This window comes from Lampris incognitus, chromosome 8, assembly GCF_029633865.1.
Source record: "Lampris incognitus isolate fLamInc1 chromosome 8, fLamInc1.hap2, whole genome shotgun sequence".
Classification (NCBI taxonomy): domain Eukaryota; kingdom Metazoa; phylum Chordata; class Actinopteri; order Lampriformes; family Lampridae; genus Lampris; species Lampris incognitus.
The window spans coordinates 1,371,863-1,391,391 of NC_079218.1; the positions used below are offsets into that span (position 1 = coordinate 1,371,863).

General features: G+C 45.1%; 1 protein-coding gene across 1 annotated transcript in view; it reads left to right on the forward strand.

The window, feature by feature from the left end:
• Nucleotides 1-353: 353 nt before the first annotated feature.
• The window catches only part of dlg2 (discs, large homolog 2 (Drosophila)), a 472,305-nt gene continuing 453,129 nt past the window's right edge, over nt 354-19,529 (forward strand). Inside the window, exons 1-2 of the mRNA XM_056284931.1 lie at nt 354-372; nt 4,080-4,211. Of these exons, the coding sequence (XP_056140906.1) occupies nt 354-372; nt 4,080-4,211 (151 nt within the window). The remainder of the gene's footprint in view (nt 373-4,079; nt 4,212-19,529) is intronic.

The window sequence follows — 19,529 nt, forward strand, 5'->3', positions numbered from 1 at the left end:
ATCTGCAGCTCCCATTGAGCCACCTATCTCTGTAATGCTATGTGAACCATCACCGAGCCTCCATCACGCTGACTCTCCAGCCAGGATGTATTGATGAGGTGGTACCAGACAGTGGATATAAGCACAGTCCTGTGCACTGCATGGTTTCGACAGCTTAAACGTCCCCTGAACATCTTTCTGTTTGAAGACGAACCAGCTATCTAGAAAGCAAACACGTCTTGTTTCTGGGCTGTGGGTTTGTTTTGGGGTTTTTTTTTGTGGTGCTGTCAATTTCAAATGAACTTTTTGACCATGCACTGAAGAAGACCTGGAACTGGAAGACTCACTGTGACTCGAGAGTGTGTGGTGTTACCATGCCTGTAAGGAAAAAGGGTGAGTTGCAGTGTCAGGTAAAGACGAGACACAGCCCATTCAGGTTCCAGCAAATTAAATGAATGTTTTTATGTGATCACGGGACATCCTTCGGCTGTTTAGTGTTGACTGTGGTCATAGCAGTCTTAACTCAAGTTTGAACATGGAACGTGGCTCCTATATCGTACTGCTCTATTAGAGTCTGGACAATTTTCGACCAGTCAAAAGCTAACATTATCAGACTAATGGCCCATTATGTCTTTCTCATGAACTGAATTTCTCAGCAAAGTCGTTTGACGATAGTATAATGTGGAATAACATGAACCCCTTTACAAAAAAGTGTTTTTTTAAACAATTTTCATCAAAAGTAGCTAACTGATCGATAAGAACTGAATAAATATCCAATAAAACCTTGCAAGCGTTCCTTTTTACTATCAATTGGGCAGGTTACAGAAAGCTGACGCGTTAGTCCCATGTCTGTGTTGGATTTTGAGCTGATCATGTTCTCAAATGCATATTGACTTGTTCAAGATTATTTGAACTGACTCATTCTCAGGGCAGATTTTCCTTTTTAGGTTCAGGTTTTGGATTTCTGTATTGCTTTTGCTGATAGGACTGTTCTTTTAGTGTTGTGGGTTGGCTGACATATTCATGCAGCAATGATAATTGCTTGATAATGTCAGTGGCTTTACTGTTTTGAGCTGTGAACACGACTGAAAGGGGAAATGCACAGCTCCTCACCCTTATCTCTGTCTATCTGCGACAGGGACGGCACATGAAAAACACCTGCAGCTCCAGGTTGTTGTACATCTCTGGGCCGGAAGTGAAACCGATTTCCTTCTCCCCAGCGATGTGTCGTGACGTCATTTGGCGGCTTGAAAAGCTAAATACAACCTAGCAGGGTCGTTGCTTTAATAGAGAGTTGGAAAAAACCCCCAAAACAACCAAGCAAGTTTCTAATACACTAATCTATTCTACACGCTGTTCAAGAAACACCTTCTCATTCTCTCTGCTATGTTTCCGTTGTTGGAAACGACATCCCACGGAGGACTTCCGGGTCATGGCGGAGCGAGGACGTCTTTCTAAAGGTCTCCTCGTCTTCTTCTACATAATTGATTCCTTTAAGACACGCCTTTTTTACTTATGCCGTTTTATAACTAACAGTATTGTTACCGTCACGATCATTGTTTGAGCTGCAATAATGTCTACCAACAGCGGCAGGGTTAAAGCATGTGCGAGTGGGCTAGCGGCAGACACAGCTAGCTTAGACTTTCTGACACAGATATGGAGGTAAATGACATCCCACAACACGAACTCAGATGAGTTTATGGACAACGATACAGGAGCTCAGCACACGATGCATTCTGGTACATGTAGGTCAGGGGTCCCCAATAGGCGGCCCGCGGGCCACGTCCGGCCCGTGACGGGTTGATTTATGGTCCGCGAGAATTTTTGGAGAAATGCCAGAAGGAAGATTTTTGTTTTATTTCCCTACCAAAAAAAAACCTTTTAATTTTTTTTTGGAAATAAAAAATTGTTTCTTCCTTCTGGTATTTCTACACATTATGTTTGGGAACACTATTCCAAAAATAATTTCGGCAATCAATCCAACAATAAATGCTGCCTTGTAACTATCAATTCCACCCCGCATTTCCCCTTGTGGGCTAATCCAGCCCCCCCTCACTTGCGCGTCACATGACCTTATCAGCATTACTGAAAATGCTTCAGTTAGTTTCTTTTCATTAAATATAATAAACATCGGGATCTTACGAATCATCGTTCTATTGAAAACCTACAAATTCGGCACCCGGACTAAACTTTTGGCCACTACTGTATGTGAAATAATTAATTTCTTAGTAAAAGTAAGACTAGTAATATATCGAAAAATAGATGAAAAATCTCTGTTTAAATTATAATACCTGCAACGTATCGACACCGAAACAAACTAACGAACAACATGCTGCTGGAGGTTGAGTGGCCCGTGGTTTTAAAAGTGACCCTAAAAGTGGCCCGCTATGAAAAGTAATTGGGGACCCCTGATGTAGGTGCTGTGGAAAAGACTGAGGTCACGTTTACACCACAACTTTCTCGCTAAATACGGAGAAGTTTTTCCTTTGCGTTTTAAAAAAGTTCCGCGTTCAGGCGGCATCGTTTTGAATACGATCCGCAAAAAAACCGACGGAAAACGCTGCAGTGTGCATGCCAGGCCAGTAGGTGGCGGTGAAACTTTGTAGTAGAGAGCTCTTCCGGTGGACCGATGACACCACGCGCCTGCGCACAACGCCGTACTCTCAGCGCGGCGAGTGAGCAGACGGTGGACAGCGAGCGGACGCTCCAAACACCGGGTTTTTGTCTGGACGGACGATGAAGTGGAGTTGTGACCCGGGACTGTAAAGCGCCACGGCAGCGGCGCAGCAAGTCTACACTTTGCTGGACGAGCGTTAAGAAACGTAGCAGAGATGACGGCGCAAACACAGCTCGGTAAGCCGCCATCGTTCACGCGGTCCTCTTACTCGCGCGTGGCGAAGCGGAGCCGTGACGTCACCGTTTCCGCAGGACCCGGTTTTGCTGGTTTACGTTGCGTTTTCAGAAGGTTGCACGGTGGAACCCGGTTCCTAAAGTTTGCGTTTTCAGAAGGTTTCACGGCAGAACCCGGGTTCTAAAGTTTGCGTTTTCAGAAGGTTTCACGGTGGAACCCGGGTTCTAAAGTTTGCGTTTTCGGAAGGTTTCACGGTGGAACCCGGGTTCTAAAGTTTGCGTTTTCAGAAGGTTTCACGGTGGAACCCGGGTTCTAAAGTTTGCGTTTTCAGAAGGTTTCATGGTGGAACCCGGGTTCTAAAGTTTGCGTTTTCAGAAGGTTTCACGGCGGAACCCGGGTTCTAAAGTTTGCGTTTTCAGGCCTCCGAAACGCCGTTTTCGTGTGACCGAACGGCCGAAGCGCAACAATACTTGGCCGGTTTAAGTTGAAAACGCTTCCGTGTGAGCGGCCCCCAGGGGTCACATGACTTCATGGACGCCGACACAGAAGCGTAACATACAGTGAGTGCATTGTGATACATGTAGGCGCGGTGGTGCATTGTGGTACATGTAGGCGCGGTGGTGCATTGTGGTACATGTGGGGGCGGTGGTGCGTTGTGGTACATGTGGGCGCGGTGGTGCGTTGTGGTACATGTGGGGGCGGTGGTGCGTTGTGGTACATGTGGGCGCGGTGGTGCATTGTGGTACATGTGGGGGCGGTGATGCATTGTGGTACATGTGGGCGCGGTGGTGCATTGTGGTACATGTAGGCGCGGTGGTGCATTGTGGTACATGTGGGGGCGGTGGTGCATTGTGGTACATGTGGGGGCGGTGGTGCGTTGTGGTACATGTGGGCGCGGTGGTGCGTTGTGGTACATGTGGGGGCGGTGGTGCATTGTGGTACATGTGGGGGCGGTGATGCATTGTGGTACATGTGGGCGCGGTGGTGCATTGTGGTACATGTAGGCGCAGTGGTGCATTGTGGTACATGTGGGCGCGGTGGTGCGTTGTGGTACATGTGGGCGCGGTGGTGCGTTGTGGTACATGTGGGCGCGGTGGGAAAGACGCGCTTCTTTACTCATTTGTCACATCTCTCGTAAGAGCTGTGCTGTATGGCAGCCGTACTGGCTACAGATGGTTCAGCTTGCAAAATGTGTTGAGATGTTGCAGTCATCTAAAATAGCTACTGTCATATTTGCCTTTGCCTGCAGACACCGCTAGAGCCTTGGGGCTTTTAGAGGAGTATTGCTCCAAACTGAAGAAGCCAGAGGAGCAACAGCTGAAAACTGCCATTCAGAGAGTGATGATGATCTTTAAAAGCAACTTGTTTGAAGCCCTTCTTGGTAAGTCAGTGAGGCTACCTTGACCCATCCCATAATGTATCTTTGTTTTTATTTAGACTCGTGCTTATAACCCAGACCTTGGCCAAAGGAATGACAATCTGAGAATCATTCAGATGCTAAGGGAGCTAAAGGTGCAAATAAACTGCTTGCTGACCAGGTCGATTGTAATCTATCCTGACATTTCAAAGCTTAAAGTTATTTTTCTCAACATGGGTTAAATGTGATTCATTTGGCCATATACAACTGAAGTATATTTACATACATTATTGATGAGTTTTATGTAAATTTGGGAGTGATAGCAGGTTCCAGTCCTGTGTTTTGCATTTGTTAGTGGTTGTTTACATTTGAATTAAGGATTGTCCCTTTTTTATATATGAAAAGGACGCTATGTAAGATGATTACAACCATTCACATGCATCGCAAACACAATCTTACCATGCTGCGATAAGTGCTGTCCCATTTCCTGTAGGCTTTGAATAATGCAACAGTTGGACCAATGCAGTCTTTAGGCCACAGAGGTCACCAAGTATATGCAGAGGGACCATATGCTTTCTTTTATCTGGCGTCTTTGTATGTAAAGTTGTTTACCATCCCATTTGTCAGCCTGCATAGAGCAGCACATTCTCACATTTGTCCTCTTTTTCTTTTCTTTTTTTTTGTGAAATTTGGTTATTTTTAACTCTGCTGATTTGACAGTACTTGCTTCAAAGTGCCTCCGGTACTTTCAACATGCTCTATGTTGTCTACTGCTCCCTTGTGGAGTGTCTCTTCAATTCCAGAATCAGAGTATTTGTGTCATGTGTGCTTCCTGCAGAAACTTCATAGAGGTCTGTGTTGTGAGCCAACTATAAATCTAACCCAAGTCGGGACAAGAACGCTTTCCTATAAGCCTGTTCCTGAAAACAGAAATATATTCAATTCAGTTTCTAAACTCATTTTATGATAATTGGTCTAATTTGTCATATTCCAAGTACATTTCCCACTTTTATGTAGAATGTGACTTTTTGGCTAGATACTTGGGGTCATTGATACTTCAGTCAACATTTAACATGAAGTCTATTCTAATTTGTCTCGTACAGCGAAATACTGAACTCAGGTGTGATTTTCCTGAAGAAACATAGAGAATGATTAAAAACACAATTGTTGGCAAAAAAATAAAAGTTTAGGTACTTTTTTGTCATATTTTTGAATTTTCTTTTAGCTACAGAAAATTCACTCTACCATAAATAGAGACTCACCGACACTGACAGGAGAGAGGAAATACATCGGCTAGTATTAAATATCAGTAGGGAAATCAGTTCCTGCACCCTGGCTGAACTGGTAGCTGCTATCTACTTTATTACACTTTGAAAATGAATCGTCAAGAAGTATACAGAAAAGATTGGTTATTTATGATTTGCCCAGCTGTGGCTACATATTAATGAATTACTATCTGCTCTTTTTTTTGTTGAAAATGTTGGCATTTACAATTTTAGCATATTAAACAAGTCACATATTGAATAATTTAACACAATAAACCCTTCACCTCCCCTCACCCGACATTCCCTGATCCTCAAGGCGAAATACAGATTAAAGAAATAATGAAATTACATACAGCTAAATCGAAGACAAAAAAAAGGTTCAAGAAAAATAAATAATCAGCATGGTTCACCTATACACAAAAAAAATCTCTCGGTTTACAGTCTACACTATTTGGGCCGTTCCTGACTCGAGTCAAGAGGCCTCCCAGTCTGTTATACTGGTTAAAGTGTCAAAGTAAGTCAGAAAAGGCATCCAGACTTTCTTGAACTTGTCCCTCATGGTAAATTTTATCTTTTCCAACTTGAGATAATTCATAATATCCCCAATCCATCTGACATGGGATGGGGGTCTTGAGCTCCTCCAATTTATGAGTATTAGGCGCCGAGCTAGTAATGTAGTAAAGGCCACCGATTTATACATTTTAGATGGCCAGTCACAGTCTTCCGGTCTCACACCAAGTATGGCAATTAAAGGATGCGGATCAATAGTTGTACTAAAAATTTCGCTTGAGGATTTAAATATCGCTGACCAAAGCGTATGTAGATAAGGGCATGTCCAGAACATATGCAACAAGGTGCATGTTTACATCTGTCACAAGTGGGGTATGTGTTGGGGTAAATTTTGGCTAATTTAGCTTTGGTAAGGTGGACACGGTGAACAGTCTTAAACTGAATGAGCCCAAATCTACTGCATGAAGAGGAAGAGTGTACCTGTTCCAAAACTGCATCCCACAGATCATCAGGGAGAGGAGTACCAAGATCCTGCTCCCAGAGGTTTCTAAGGCTAGCCATTGGCTGAGGATTTATAGTGGCTAGTTTATTATAGATCCTTGTGATGGCGCCCCTGAGACTAGCCTCTGTGGCTGAAAGTGTATCGATTGATGTGGTCAGAGGAATTTCAGGGAAAGGATGGAAACCCTTCTGAACAAAATGCCTAATCTGTAAATGGCGGTAGAAGTGGGAGTGAGGTACCAATTGATTGAATGAAGCAAATATCCCATCAAAAAATAAATCCTTTATAAAACCAATTCCATTCCCATGCCATGCTCGAAAAGCCATATCTAACTTGGCAGGGGTAAAGAGGTGGTTTCACATATTGGGTGTCATTAAAGTTACAGTTGGTAACTTTTTTTGTGTTTTTTTGGGTAAAAATGCCATAATACCCTTTCAGCTATCGGTAATATAAGTGGTCTGAGAATAAATCAGGATCTCAGTGTTATCCCCTGCCTCTGTATTCAGGAATCTGAAAATGCTACCGCTCCCGTAAGCTTTGACCAATCAGGGCCTCTCTCTGGCCCCTCCGCCCTGATAGGTTGAGGGGCTGTCCCTACTTCTTGTCAATCATGTTGCTGTCTTGAGTTTCCTGAACGTTCATGAGAAATCCATAACAATGGTGGACAAGGAAGCTCAGGCAGTGTTGGAATCGACTCCTTGTAAATTTCCAATTCCTCCGTTGCCAACAACTGCATATTCAAGCAATAAATAAATAAATAAATAAAATACTGGAGCTCCTTTCTGTTTTCTGTAGCATTAGGTTGTTATTTCTCTGTTACCACCGCCGGTAAAAATGAACTCACATGAACGAGTCTGAGTTTTGCTTGGGGGAAGGGCTACCTGAGGAAGGGAGGGGCTGGAGAAGGAGCAAGAGAGGAGGGGGTGTTGGTGTTTGTGTTTCTACAGGAACATGCTTTGTTGATAACAGTCCATGTGGGGGAGCAAAAGAGGCAGAATGCATTAGCTGAAATGTTTTCTGTAGCTAAAACGCCTACAAAAAGTATCAATGTTTGTGTATTGTGTTGAGAAACATTCGACTCGTGTTGACTGCTTGTGAAACAGTCCCAGTTGTAGACATCGTCTCGCAACTTCAGCCCCATTCTTATGACTCAAGTTGCTAATCTGACTGTAAACAATGATGGGCACACGGAAGAGGAAGTCTTCGTAGGAAATGGAAGCAAACAGCCAGCAGCTACACAGGGAGCCCCGAAATATTGGCCGCTACCCATTTAGCTTCAGGATTCCTAGATTGTGTATGTCAAGGCTCAACGGTTGGGACACACACATTCTTTCCAAATGGCTCTGCTGCTATGATAGAAATGCATTGAAATCTCAGCCGTCTTTTTAAAGCGGCTTAATAAGTATTTTTTGGTAGTCAACCAATAGTGGTATTGGTGAAAACATATAACCCAAGAAAATGTTATCTATATGTCCTCTAGAAGTGCATGAATATTTTTGGTTTTTTTTTTAATTCCCCCCCCCCTTTTTTTTCCCTCCCCAGTTGTACTTGGCCAATTACCCTATTTTACGAGCCATCCCGGTCTCTGCTCCACCCCCCCTGCCGGTCCAGGGAGGGCTGCAGACTACCACATGCCTCCTCCCATAGATGTGGAGTCACCAGCTGCTTCTTTTCACCTGATAGTGAGGAGTTTCACCAGGGGGATGTAGTGCGTGGGAGGATCACGCTATTCCCCCCAGTTCTCTCCCCCCCCCCCCCTCGAACAGGCGCTCCAACCGTCAGAGGAGGCATTAGTGCAGCGACCAGGACACATACCCACATCCGGCTTCCCACCCGCAGACACGGCCAGTTGTGTCTGTAGGGATGCCCGGCCAAGCCGGAGGTAACATGGGGATTCGAACCAGCGATCCCCATGTTAGTAGGCAATGGAATAGACCGCTACGCTACCCGGACGCCCCAAGTGCATGAATGTTGAAAATCAATCAAGCTGCATTTTATATAGTAATGAAATAGAGTTTTTTTTCCATTAAAGTTTCGTAATTGAATTTCCATTAAAAAGCATGAATACAGAACCAAGTGCATCTAATTTATGAAATGTGTAAACTGGAAAGAAAAAAAAAACTGGGGCGGAAGCAATTTCAGTATTGGCCATTTTCATTTCAGCATAATGGCAATATTATACTCCACTGTCATAAATATAATGTTGCAAATGGTGTTGGCCAAATTGTCAGAGCTCCTGCAACTCGAATCTTCTTGGTTACAATGCAGACATATTACAGGAGGCACCTCACTGAACAGCATGGCAGAGTTTGAAATGTAGCCCGCATAAAAAGATCTAACCTATGCGTTATCAGCTATGTGTTACATTTCCACTTGAAAAAAGGAACACTGCAGCAGATGTTACATCTTGGATCAAAACAACAACCGGAAAGTTTTTGGTAAGAGTTCATTTTTGGAGAGAAGGCTCCTGATTTCTTTGCATGGGAAAGACTCAGACCCAAGAAACGGCAATGAAGACTGGTGACGGTGAAGAAGATAACATTCATAACGAAAGGTTAGAAGCGAGATACTGATGTTTTCTAGAGAGAAGCCTTTTCATGAAGACTCAGATGCCAAGACAAGTGAGGTGCTTCCTATATTGTCCACCCTTGCTGCCACATTGCTTCCCATATTGTCCACCCTTGCTGCCACATTGCTTCCCATATTGTCCACCCTAGCTGCTACATTGCTTCCACTGGAGCCTTGGAGTTTAATTTGCCATCCACTGTGTGGCCATTTCTGACGGTCTCTGTGAGCAGGGTATTCAACAGCTACTTCACAACAGCTAGCTACTAGCTAGCTGACCCTGGAGTTCAACCAGAGGTTGAAAAGAAAATTCCTAACTTAGGGATGATAAACTACACAACAAATTGATAAAAGTTAATGCAAAACAAAAAGTGAACCAGAAAGCAATAGAGTAGCCAGTATCTGGGTGCTTTTTGTTATTGGGTAATGGTGCAGTTTGGGAGGGGTCAATGGATCAATGGATGCGCCAAAAAAAAAAAAAACCTCTGAAAAAAACCCCATAAACAGGAATGAAAAGAAACAAAATTTAAAAAGGATCAGTTCCCACATCTAGGCCCCAAATGGCAAAAAGCAGCATCAGTGTGTGCCTTTGGTTTTAGGAATCGCTAAAAGAACGGAGATCAGATATGAGGGCTGTATCAGGAGTATACTTTGGTAGGCATATTCATGATTAAGTCTATGGCTGGACCTGCAAAAATAATCTGAAATCTAGTCTCAATCTGCTGGTTACGAGTGCAAGTATTTCAAGACAGGAGCAATATGAGATCCTCTGATGCAACCCAAAACTCAATATGGTTGCACTGTAGTGATTCATTCTGCTTTCAGTAATGATAATGACTTTGCTAGCCGCCTTCTGATCACTTTCTAAGGGGAAAAGCCTGATCACCATTTGGGCATCGGGGGAAAAGGTCCACAGTGGGTCAGATCTAAGCTCTATGTATGATCAGAATCAAATTCTAGAATATTTTTGCAACAAGTGTAAATGCTAATGTAAGTGGTAATATTTCTCACCCATGCAGGTCTGACACAATATTAACCTCTTCATTGAAAATAAAGTCATCATGAAAAGTGTTTGTCCCAATTCACAGTTGGGAATTACAGTTTATCTGTCCCACCATCTTAAGCCAAATCGAATGTGGGCATTTCATTTGGATTATGGTGTTTCTCAGAATTTTAAACCTTCAAATGTGTTTTCAGTTTCCAGTTTGACACAAAAATCGGAGGGAAAACCACAAACGTATTCTCCAAATTCTCTGGGGGGATAGTCTCCATTGGGATCCCTTTCTGTAATGATTTTAATTTAGGAATTACATTTCTAATCTTTCCCGACATGCTGTTTGAATACTTACATAATATTCTGCAACAGATGTTTTCCAAGAACATATCCATATCTAAAACTTGCAAGGCTCTGCATTAGAAATATATATGTGTATATATACTAGACTACAAGTTGTCCATAGAAAGCAGTATTGATTACTATGCATCTGTTTACCAGTGCAATGCAGAGCTAATCATTTGGTGAAGCCCTTGTAGATGCTAATACTTAATATTTTTTTGCCATAGATCTGGAATTTTTAATGGAGTCTGGAGAAGTGGAGTGGGCGGCAGTATCCTAGTGATTCATGTCAGTGGCTGGTTGCTTGACTTTCATTGACTGATAATTGGCTGAAAGCATGCCTTGCTTTGTTATTTTGCAAACTTTTTTTTAATTTTTTACCACAAACGATGCTATCTGCTGGAAATGGACCCTAACCACTTAACTGATTCCTCTGACAGTCTTGACAAACAATAGGTCTAGCAACACAATGAAATACAGTTACAACTCTGCCATGGAACAAATGCCTCCTGAAATAGATGTAATCATCTTACAAAGCATTAGGTGCCGTCTAATCTGGCCAGTAGCATGGGCGCCCCAGCTAAACCCCATCACTGCAGAGTGGATCTGTGTGTGGATTAACCCATTCATCATCCCCACGACTCTCAGTGCTTTAATTGTGCAGTTGAGGGACAGACAGTCCAGCCTGGCACTGAGTGTTCTGCTTCCCTCTCCAGCTAGATAAGACTGCTTCTCTCACATCATGAGGGAACCACGTTATAATCCAGCCCTGCAAGTTACCAGTGTGTTTCAGGATAGAAAGATACATTGTGGGTTTCAGTATATCTTCCTGGATTTTTTTTTCAATCCTCTAAACGAAGTACACTCTCTCCTGTAATCCTGGTATCCTGCATTTAACAGAATGACATTTTGCATAATGTTTGAGTAGTGTATTGTGGGACACTGTCAGATTTAGAAACCTGCACCAGAGAAGACACAGTGATAGTGACATTAATCCAAAGAACTCTTGTCACGATAACCACATGCATCCAATAAATTCAGAACTCATGAATACATAAATACAGAATATTATTTTGGTACTAATATACTGTAAATCCTTGTTTTATACTCCATTTTTTAAAATTTGGTGGTTATAGAAATGATGGCTATTCTGCCACTGAATTGAGATAAACACAGTTGAGTTCAGTCCAGTTTTACTGACTCCCACACAACACGTAGTTAAAGGATCCACACATCTTTTCACCATTACTGATTCAGTACAAACACTGACGTGGCTCCAGTTCTTTCTATACTCAGATGTTGCTTCACTTCTGGTACGTCCAGAGTGTTCATGTTCCAGTCTCACATAAGGGAGACTCACGTGTGTAGTGGGTTAATCACTGTGTGTGCTTGCTAACCTGCAGTTGTGCTGCTGATGAGACAGCGCCACTCAGATTTCTCTGCCTCCAGCCGACACAAAAAACCCCCACCCACACCCCACTGCTGCATGTGCCTGTGTGGCACCATTTTCATGGATTAACATGAAATTAGGTGTGCACTCTCAAAATGTAGTGTATGCACTGTCACATAGCTGACATACGTATAGTAGATAGTCCCGTACAGCAGGGATCAATGGATATGACTGAAAGTTTGAAAATCTTCATTTTCAGTTCTGCCATTATTAGATAAGGTAGTCTTAGTTGTAATAACAGTATCTGCTTCAACTTGAGGATGGATAGAAGATAAGTTAAACTGGAATAGTGCAGTCTGAATTCATGACTACGGGCTTAATGTGAGAGTAACAGATGCAGAAGGATACATGAACCCGCTGAATTAGCTACTGTGTATGTCAAGGTGACAAGTGTGCGATTTCTCTTTTTTCCCCTTAACTTTTTGTAGTCTACTGTGTTATATTGTCCTGTCAGACATATAAAGGCCATCTTTCTTTGATGTAAAACTCTAAATTTACTACAACTGGAACTACTACTAATAACATCCATCCATCCATTATCCAAACCGCTTATCCTGCTCTCAGGGTCACGGGATGCTGGAGCCTATCCCAGCAGTCACTGGGCAGCAGGTGGGGAGACACCCTGGACAGGCCGCCAGACCAGCACAGGGCCCACACACACACATTCACACCTAGGGACAGTTTAGTACGGCCGATTCACCTGACCTACTAAATACGTGTTTGTTAATTTTTTTTTTACTAATAACATCGATGTCAGTAACGGTAATCCCACAGTATTCAGTGAATGAGAACATGTTGCACGCATATAGATTACTTGGATTAAACATAAATCGGTCAGCCAGTTGCAACTTTTAGAATGTCTGCCTGATAGTTTCCTATCAAAGGTGGCGTAGCAGTAACAAGGTGGCAGTGCTGTGATGCCTTATCAAAGGTGGTGCAGCAGGTAACAAGGTGGCGGTGTTGTGATGCCTTATCAAAGGTGGTGCAGCAGGTAACAAGGTGGCAGTGTTGTGATGCCTTATCAAAGGTGGCGTAGCAGTAACAAGGTGGCAGTGCTGTGATGCCTTATCAAAGGTGGTGCAGCAGGTAACAAGGTGGCAGTGCTGTGATGCCTTATCAAAGGTGGTGCAGCAGGTAACAAGGTGGCAGTGCTGTGATGCCTTATCAAAGGTGGTGCAGCAGGTAACAACGTGGCGGTGTTGTGATGCCTTATCAAAGGTGGTGCAGCAGGTAACAAGGTGGCAGTGTTGTGATGCCTTATCAAAGGTGGCGTAGCAGTAACAAGGTGGCAGTGCTGTGATGCCTTATCAAAGGTGGTGCAGCAGGTAACAAGGTGGCAGTGCTGTGATGCCTTATCAAAGGTGGTGCAGCAGGTAACAAGGTGGCAGTGCTGTGATGCCTTATCAAAGGTGGTGCAGCAGGTAACAAGGTGGCAGTGCTGTGATGCCTTATCAAAGGTGGTGCAGCAGGTAACAAGGTGGCAGTGCTGTGATGCCTTATCAAAGGTGGTGCAGCAGTAACAAGGTGGCAGTGCTGTGATGCCTTATCAAAGGGTGCAGCAGTAACAAGGTGGCAGTGCTGTGATGTGTTATCAAAGGGTGCAGCAGTAACAAGGTGGCAGTGATGTGATGCCTTATCAAAGGGTGCAGCAGTAACAAGGTGGCAGTGTTGTGATGCCTTATCAAAGGGTGCAGCAGTAACAAGGTGGCAGTGTTGTGATGCCTTATCAAAGGGTGCAGCAGTAACAAGGTGGCAGTGCTGTGATGCCTTATCAAAGGGTGCAGCAGTAACAAGGTGGCAGTGTTGTGATGCCTTATCAAAGGGTGCAGCAGTAACAAGGTGGCAGTGCTGTGATGCCTTATCAAAGGGTGCAGCAGTAACAAGGTGGCAGTGCTGTGATGCCTTATCAAAGGGTGCAGCAGTAACAAGGTGGCAGTGCTGTGATGTGTTATCAAAGGGTGCAGCAGTAACAAGGTGGCAGTGATGTGATGCCTTATCAAAGGGTGCAGCAGTAACAAGGTGGCAGTGTTGTGATGCCTTATCAAAGGGTGCAGCAGTAACAAGGTGGCAGTGCTGTGATTCCTTATCAAAGGTTGTGCAGCAGTAACAAGGTGGCAGTGTTGTGATGCCTTATCAAAGGGTGCAGCAGTAACAAGGTGGCAGTGCTGTGATGCCTTATCAAAGGTGGTGCAGCAGGTAACAAGGTGGCAGTGCTGTGATGCCTTATCAAAGGGTGCAGCAGTAACAAGGTGGCAGTGTTGTGATGCCTTATCAAAGGGTGCAGCAGTAACAAGGTGGCAGTGCTGTGATGCCTTAACAAAGGGTGCAGCAGTAACAAGGTGGCAGTGCTGTGATTCCTTATCAAAGGGTGCAGCAGTAACAAGGTGGCAGTGCTGTGATTCCTTATCAAAGGGTGCAGCAGTAACAAGGTGGCAGTGCTGTAATGCCTTATCAAAGGGTGCAGCAGTAACAAGGTGGCAGTGCTGTGATGCCTTAACAAAGGGTGCAGCAGTAACAAGGTGGCAGTGCTGTGATGCGTTAACAAAGTGTGCAGCAGTAACAAGGTGGCAGTGCTGTGATTCCTTATCAAAGGGTGCAGCAGTAACAAGGTGGCAGTGCTGTGATGTGTTATCAAAGGTGGTGCAGCAGTAACAAGGTGGCAGTGCTGTGATGCGTTAACAAAGGGTGCAGCAGTAACAAGGTGGCAGTGCTGTGATGCCTTATCAAAGGGTGCAGCAGTAACAAGGTGGCAGTGCTGTGATTCCTTATCAAAGGGTGCAGCAGTAACAAGGTGGCAGTGCTGTAATGCCTTATCAAAGGGTGCAGCAGTAACAAGGTGGCAGTGCTGTGATGCCTTAACAAAGGGTGCAGCAGTAACAAGGTGGCAGTGCTGTGATGTGTTATCAAAGGGTGCAGCAGTAACAAGGTGGCAGTGATGTGATGCCTTATCAAAGGGTGCAGCAGTAACAAGTTGGCAGTGTTGTGATGCCTTATCAAAGGGTGCAGCAGTAACAAGGTGGCAGTGTTGTGATGCCTTATCAAAGGGTGCAGCAGTAACAAGGTGGCAGTGCTGTGATGCCTTATCAAAGGGTGCAGCAGTAACAAGGTGGCAGTGCTGTGATGCCTTATCAAAGGGTGCAGCAGTAACAAGGTGGCAGTGCTGTGATGTGTTATCAAAGGGTGCAGCAGTAACAAGGTGGCAGTGCTGTGATGCCTTATCAAAGGGTGCAGCAGTAACAAGGTGGCAGTGCTGTGATGCCTTATCAAAGGGTGCAGCAGTAACAAGGTGGCAGTGCTGTGATTCCTTATCAAAGGGTGCAGCAGTAACAAGGTGGCAGTGATGTGATGCCTTATCAAAGGGTGCAGCAGTAACAAGGTGGCAGTGCTGTGATGCGTTATCAAAGGGTGCAGCAGTAACAAGGTGGCAGTGCTGTGATTCCTTATCAAAGGGTGCAGCAGTAACAAGGTGGCAGTGCTGTGATGCCTTATCAAAGGGTGCAGCAGTAACAAGGTGGCAGTGCTGTGATGCCTTATCAAAGGGTGCAGCAGTAACAAGGTGGCAGTGCTGTGATGCCTTATCAAAGGGTGCAGCAGTAACAAGGTGGCAGTGTTGTGATGCCTTATCAAAGGGTGCAGCAGTAACAAGGTGGCAGTGCTGTGATTCCTTATCAAAGGTGGTGCAGCAGTAACAAGGTGGCAGTGTTGTGATGCCATATCAAAGGGTGCAGCAGTAACAAGGTGGCAGTGCTGTGATTCCTTATCAAAGGGTGCAGCAGTAACAAGGTGGCAGTGCTGTGATGCCTTATCAAAGGGTGCAGCAGTAACAAGGTGGCAGTGCTGTGATTCCTTATCAAAGGGTGCAGCAGTAACAAGGTGGCAGTGCTGTGATGCCTTATCAAAGGGTGCAGCAGTAACAAGGTGGCAGTGCTGTGATGCCTTAACAAAGGGTGCAGCAGTAACAAGGTGGCAGTGCTGTGATGCGTTATCAAAGGGTGCAGCAGTAACAAGGTGGCAGTGCTGTGATGCCTTATCAAAGGGTGCAGCAGTAACAAGGTGGCAGTGCTGTGATGTGTTATCAAAGGTGGTGCAGCAGTAACAAGGTGGCAGTGCTGTGATGCGTTAACAAAGGGTGCAGCAGTAACAAGGTGGCAGTGCTGTGATGCCTTATCAAAGGTGGTGCAGCAGTAACAAGGTGGCAGTGCTGTGATTCCTTATCAAAGGGTGCAGCAGTAACAAGGTGGCAGTGCTGTGATGCCTTATCAAAGGGTGCAGCAGTAACAAGGTGGCAGTGCTGTGATTCCTTATCAAAGGGTGCAGCAGTAACAAGGTGGCAGTGCTGTGATGCCTTATCAAAGGGTGAAGCAGTAACAAGGTGGCAGTGCTGTGATGCCTTATCAAAGGGTGCAGCAGTAACAAGGTGGCAGTGCTGTGATGCCTTATCAAAGGGTGCAGCAGTAACAAGGTGGCAGTGCTGTGATGCCTTATCAAAGGGTGCAGCAGTAACAAGGTGGCAGTGCTGTGATGCCTTATCAAAGGGTGCAGCAGTAACAAGGTGGCAGTGCTGTGATGCCTTATCAAAGGGTGCAGCAGTAACAAGGTGGCAGTGCTGTGATGTGTTATCAAAGGGTGCAGCAGTAACAAGGTGGCAGTGATGTGATGCCTTATCAAAGGGTGCAGCAGTAACAAGGTGGCAGTGTTGTGATGCCTTATCAAAGGGTGCAGCAGTAACAAGGTGGCAGTGCTGTGATTCCTTATCAAAGGTGGTGCAGCAGTAACAAGGTGGCAGTGTTGTGATGCCTTATCAAAGGGTGCAGCAGTAACAAGGTGGCAGTGCTGTGATTCCTTATCAAAGGGTGCAGCAGTAACAAGGTGGCAGTGCTGTGATGCCTTATCAAAGGGTGCAGCAGTAACAAGGTGGCAGTGCTGTGATTCCTTATCAAAGGGTGCAGCAGTAACAAGGTGGCAGTGCTGTGATGCCTTATCAAAGGGTGCAGCAGTAACAAGGTGGCAGTGCTGTGATGCCTTAACAAAGGGTGCAGCAGTAACAAGGTGGCAGTGATGTGATGCCTTATCAAAGGGTGCAGCAGTAACAAGTTGGCAGTGTTGTGATGCCTTATCAAAGGGTGCAGCAGTAACAAGGTGGCAGTGCTGTGATTCTTTATCAAAGGGTGCAGCAGTAACAAGGTGGCAGTGCTGTGATGTGTTATCAAAGGTGGTGCAGCAGTAACAAGGTGGCAGTGCTGTGATGCGTTAACAAAGGGTGCAGCAGTAACAAGGTGGCAGTGCTGTGATGCCTTATCAAAGGTGGTGCAGCAGTAACAAGGTGGCAGTGTTGTGATGCCTTATCAAAGGTGGTGCAGCAGTAACAAGGTGGCAGTGCTGTGATGCGTTAACAAAGGGGGCAGCAGTAACAAGGTGGCAGTGCTGTGATGCGTTAACAAAGGGGGCAGCAGTAACAAGGTGGCAGTGCTGTGATGCCTTATCAAAGGTGGTGCAGCAGTAACAAGGTGGCAGTGCTGTGATGCCTTATCAAAGGGTGCAGCAGTAACAAGGTGGCAGTGCTGTGATGTGTTATCAAAGGTGGTGCAGCAGTAACAAGGTGGCAGTGCTGTGATGCCTTATCAAAGGTGGTGCAGCAGTAACAAGGTGGCAGTGCTGTGATGCCTTATCAAAGGGTGCAGCAGTAACAAGGTGGCAGTGCTGTGATGCCTTATCAAAGGGTGCAGCAGTAACAAGGTGGCAGTGCTGTGATTCCTTATCAAAGGGTGCAGCAGTAACAAGGTGGCAGTGCTGTGATTCCTTATCAAAGGGTGCAGCAGTAACAAGGTGGCAGTGCTGTGATGTGTTATCAAAGGTGGTGCAGCAGTAACAAGGTGGCAGTGCTGTGATGCCTTATCAAAGGGTGCAGCAGTAACAAGGTGGCAGTGCTGTGATGCGTTAACAAAGGGTGCAGCAGTAACAAGGTGGCAGTGCTGTGATGTGTTATCAAAGGGTGCAGCAGTAACAAGGTGGCAGTGCTGTGATTCCTTATCAAAGGGTGCAGCAGTAACAAGGTGGCAGTGCTGTGATGTGTTATCAAAGGTGGTGCAGCAGTAACAAGGTGGCAGTGCTGTGATGCCTTATCAAAGGGTGCAGCAGTAACAAGGTGGCAGTGCTGTGATGCGTTAACAAAGGGTGCAGCAGTAACAAGGTGGCAGTGCTGTGATGTGTTATCAAAGGGTGCAGCAGTAACAAGGTGGCAGTGCTGTGATTCCTTATCAAAGGGTGCAGCAGTAACAAGGTGGCAGTGCTGTGATGTGTTATCAAAGGTGGTGCAGCAGTAACAAGGTGGCAGTGCTGTGATGCCTTATCAAAGGGTGCAGCAGTAACAAGGTGGCAGTGCTGTGATGTGTTATCAAAGGTGGTGCAGCAGTAACAAGGTGGCAGTGCTGTGATTCCTTATCAAAGGGTGCAGCAGTAACAAGGTGGCAGTGCTGTGATTCCTTATCAAAGGGTGCAGCAGTAACAAGGTGGCAGTGCTGTGATGCCTTATCAAAGGGTGCAGCAGTAACAAGGTGGCAGTGCTGTGATGCCTTATCAAAGGGTGCAGCAGTAACAAGGTGGCAGTGCTGTGATGCTGTGACTCCTCACCTGCTAGTTCCCTTTTTCTGGGCATCTAGTTTCTTTGGCTTTATTGGTGTATTGGAATATTAAAGGTCATGCACAGACACACCTTTGACAAACTATGATCAAGTTATAATGGTTTATATAATAGGATATGATCGTAAGTTGGTGTGAATTAAGTGAATACTATTAAACACCTTATGTTAATGGTGAATAAAATGCATGTTAAGAACATTCTCTCACCGGCCAATAATTCATAATTGACTATTTTGATTTTAATGTTTTGATGTTTTGTTTTGGAGTGAATGATTATTTTACAGCTAAGATGTTATCCTTGGGGCGTCTGGGTGGCGTGGCGGTCTATTCCGTTGCCTACCAACACAGGGATCGGCGGTTCAAATTCCCGTGTTACCCCAGCTTGGTTGGGCGTCCCTACAGACAAAGTAGCTCGTTTGCAGTCACGTGATTGTGATGACGCGTGAGATTCAGATGCAGGGCAGGAAGTGAAAAGCAGAACAGACGAGATGGAGCTAGTTTAGCCCAAACTGTGCTAGTTTAGACGATATTATGAGAGAAAGGTATAAACAGAAAGTAAGATATGTTGGACATGATCCTTATGTTATGAAGAGTGATTTTTTTGACGAAGTGGTCACTGCACACGCTCGTTATCCGACTCCGCTCCTCCCGACCGCAGACGACGGTTCACAAGCCATTTTTTCTGGCATTTTCAGTCAATTTCTTGCATTTTTTCTCCCCTCTTGAACAACAACTTTTGGTACTCAATAAAAACTCCTTGTGGTTTCTCAGTTAATGACGCCAAACATAGGCATTTTGAAAGTTTGTGATAGTGCTTCCTATGTAGAAAACCGCTTCCTGCTCTCCGTCTGTAGTTCGTGATGTCATATGCAAACAACCTATTGGTCGTGTCTGTGGGTGGGAAGCTGGATGTGGGTATGTGTCCTGGTCACTGCACTAGCGCCTCCTCTGGTCGATCGGGGCGCCTGTTCGGGGGGGAGGAGGAACTGGGGGGAATAGCGTGATACTCAAATGCGCTACGTCCCCCAGGTGAAACTCCTCACTGTCAGGTGAAAAGAAGCGGCTGGTGACTCCA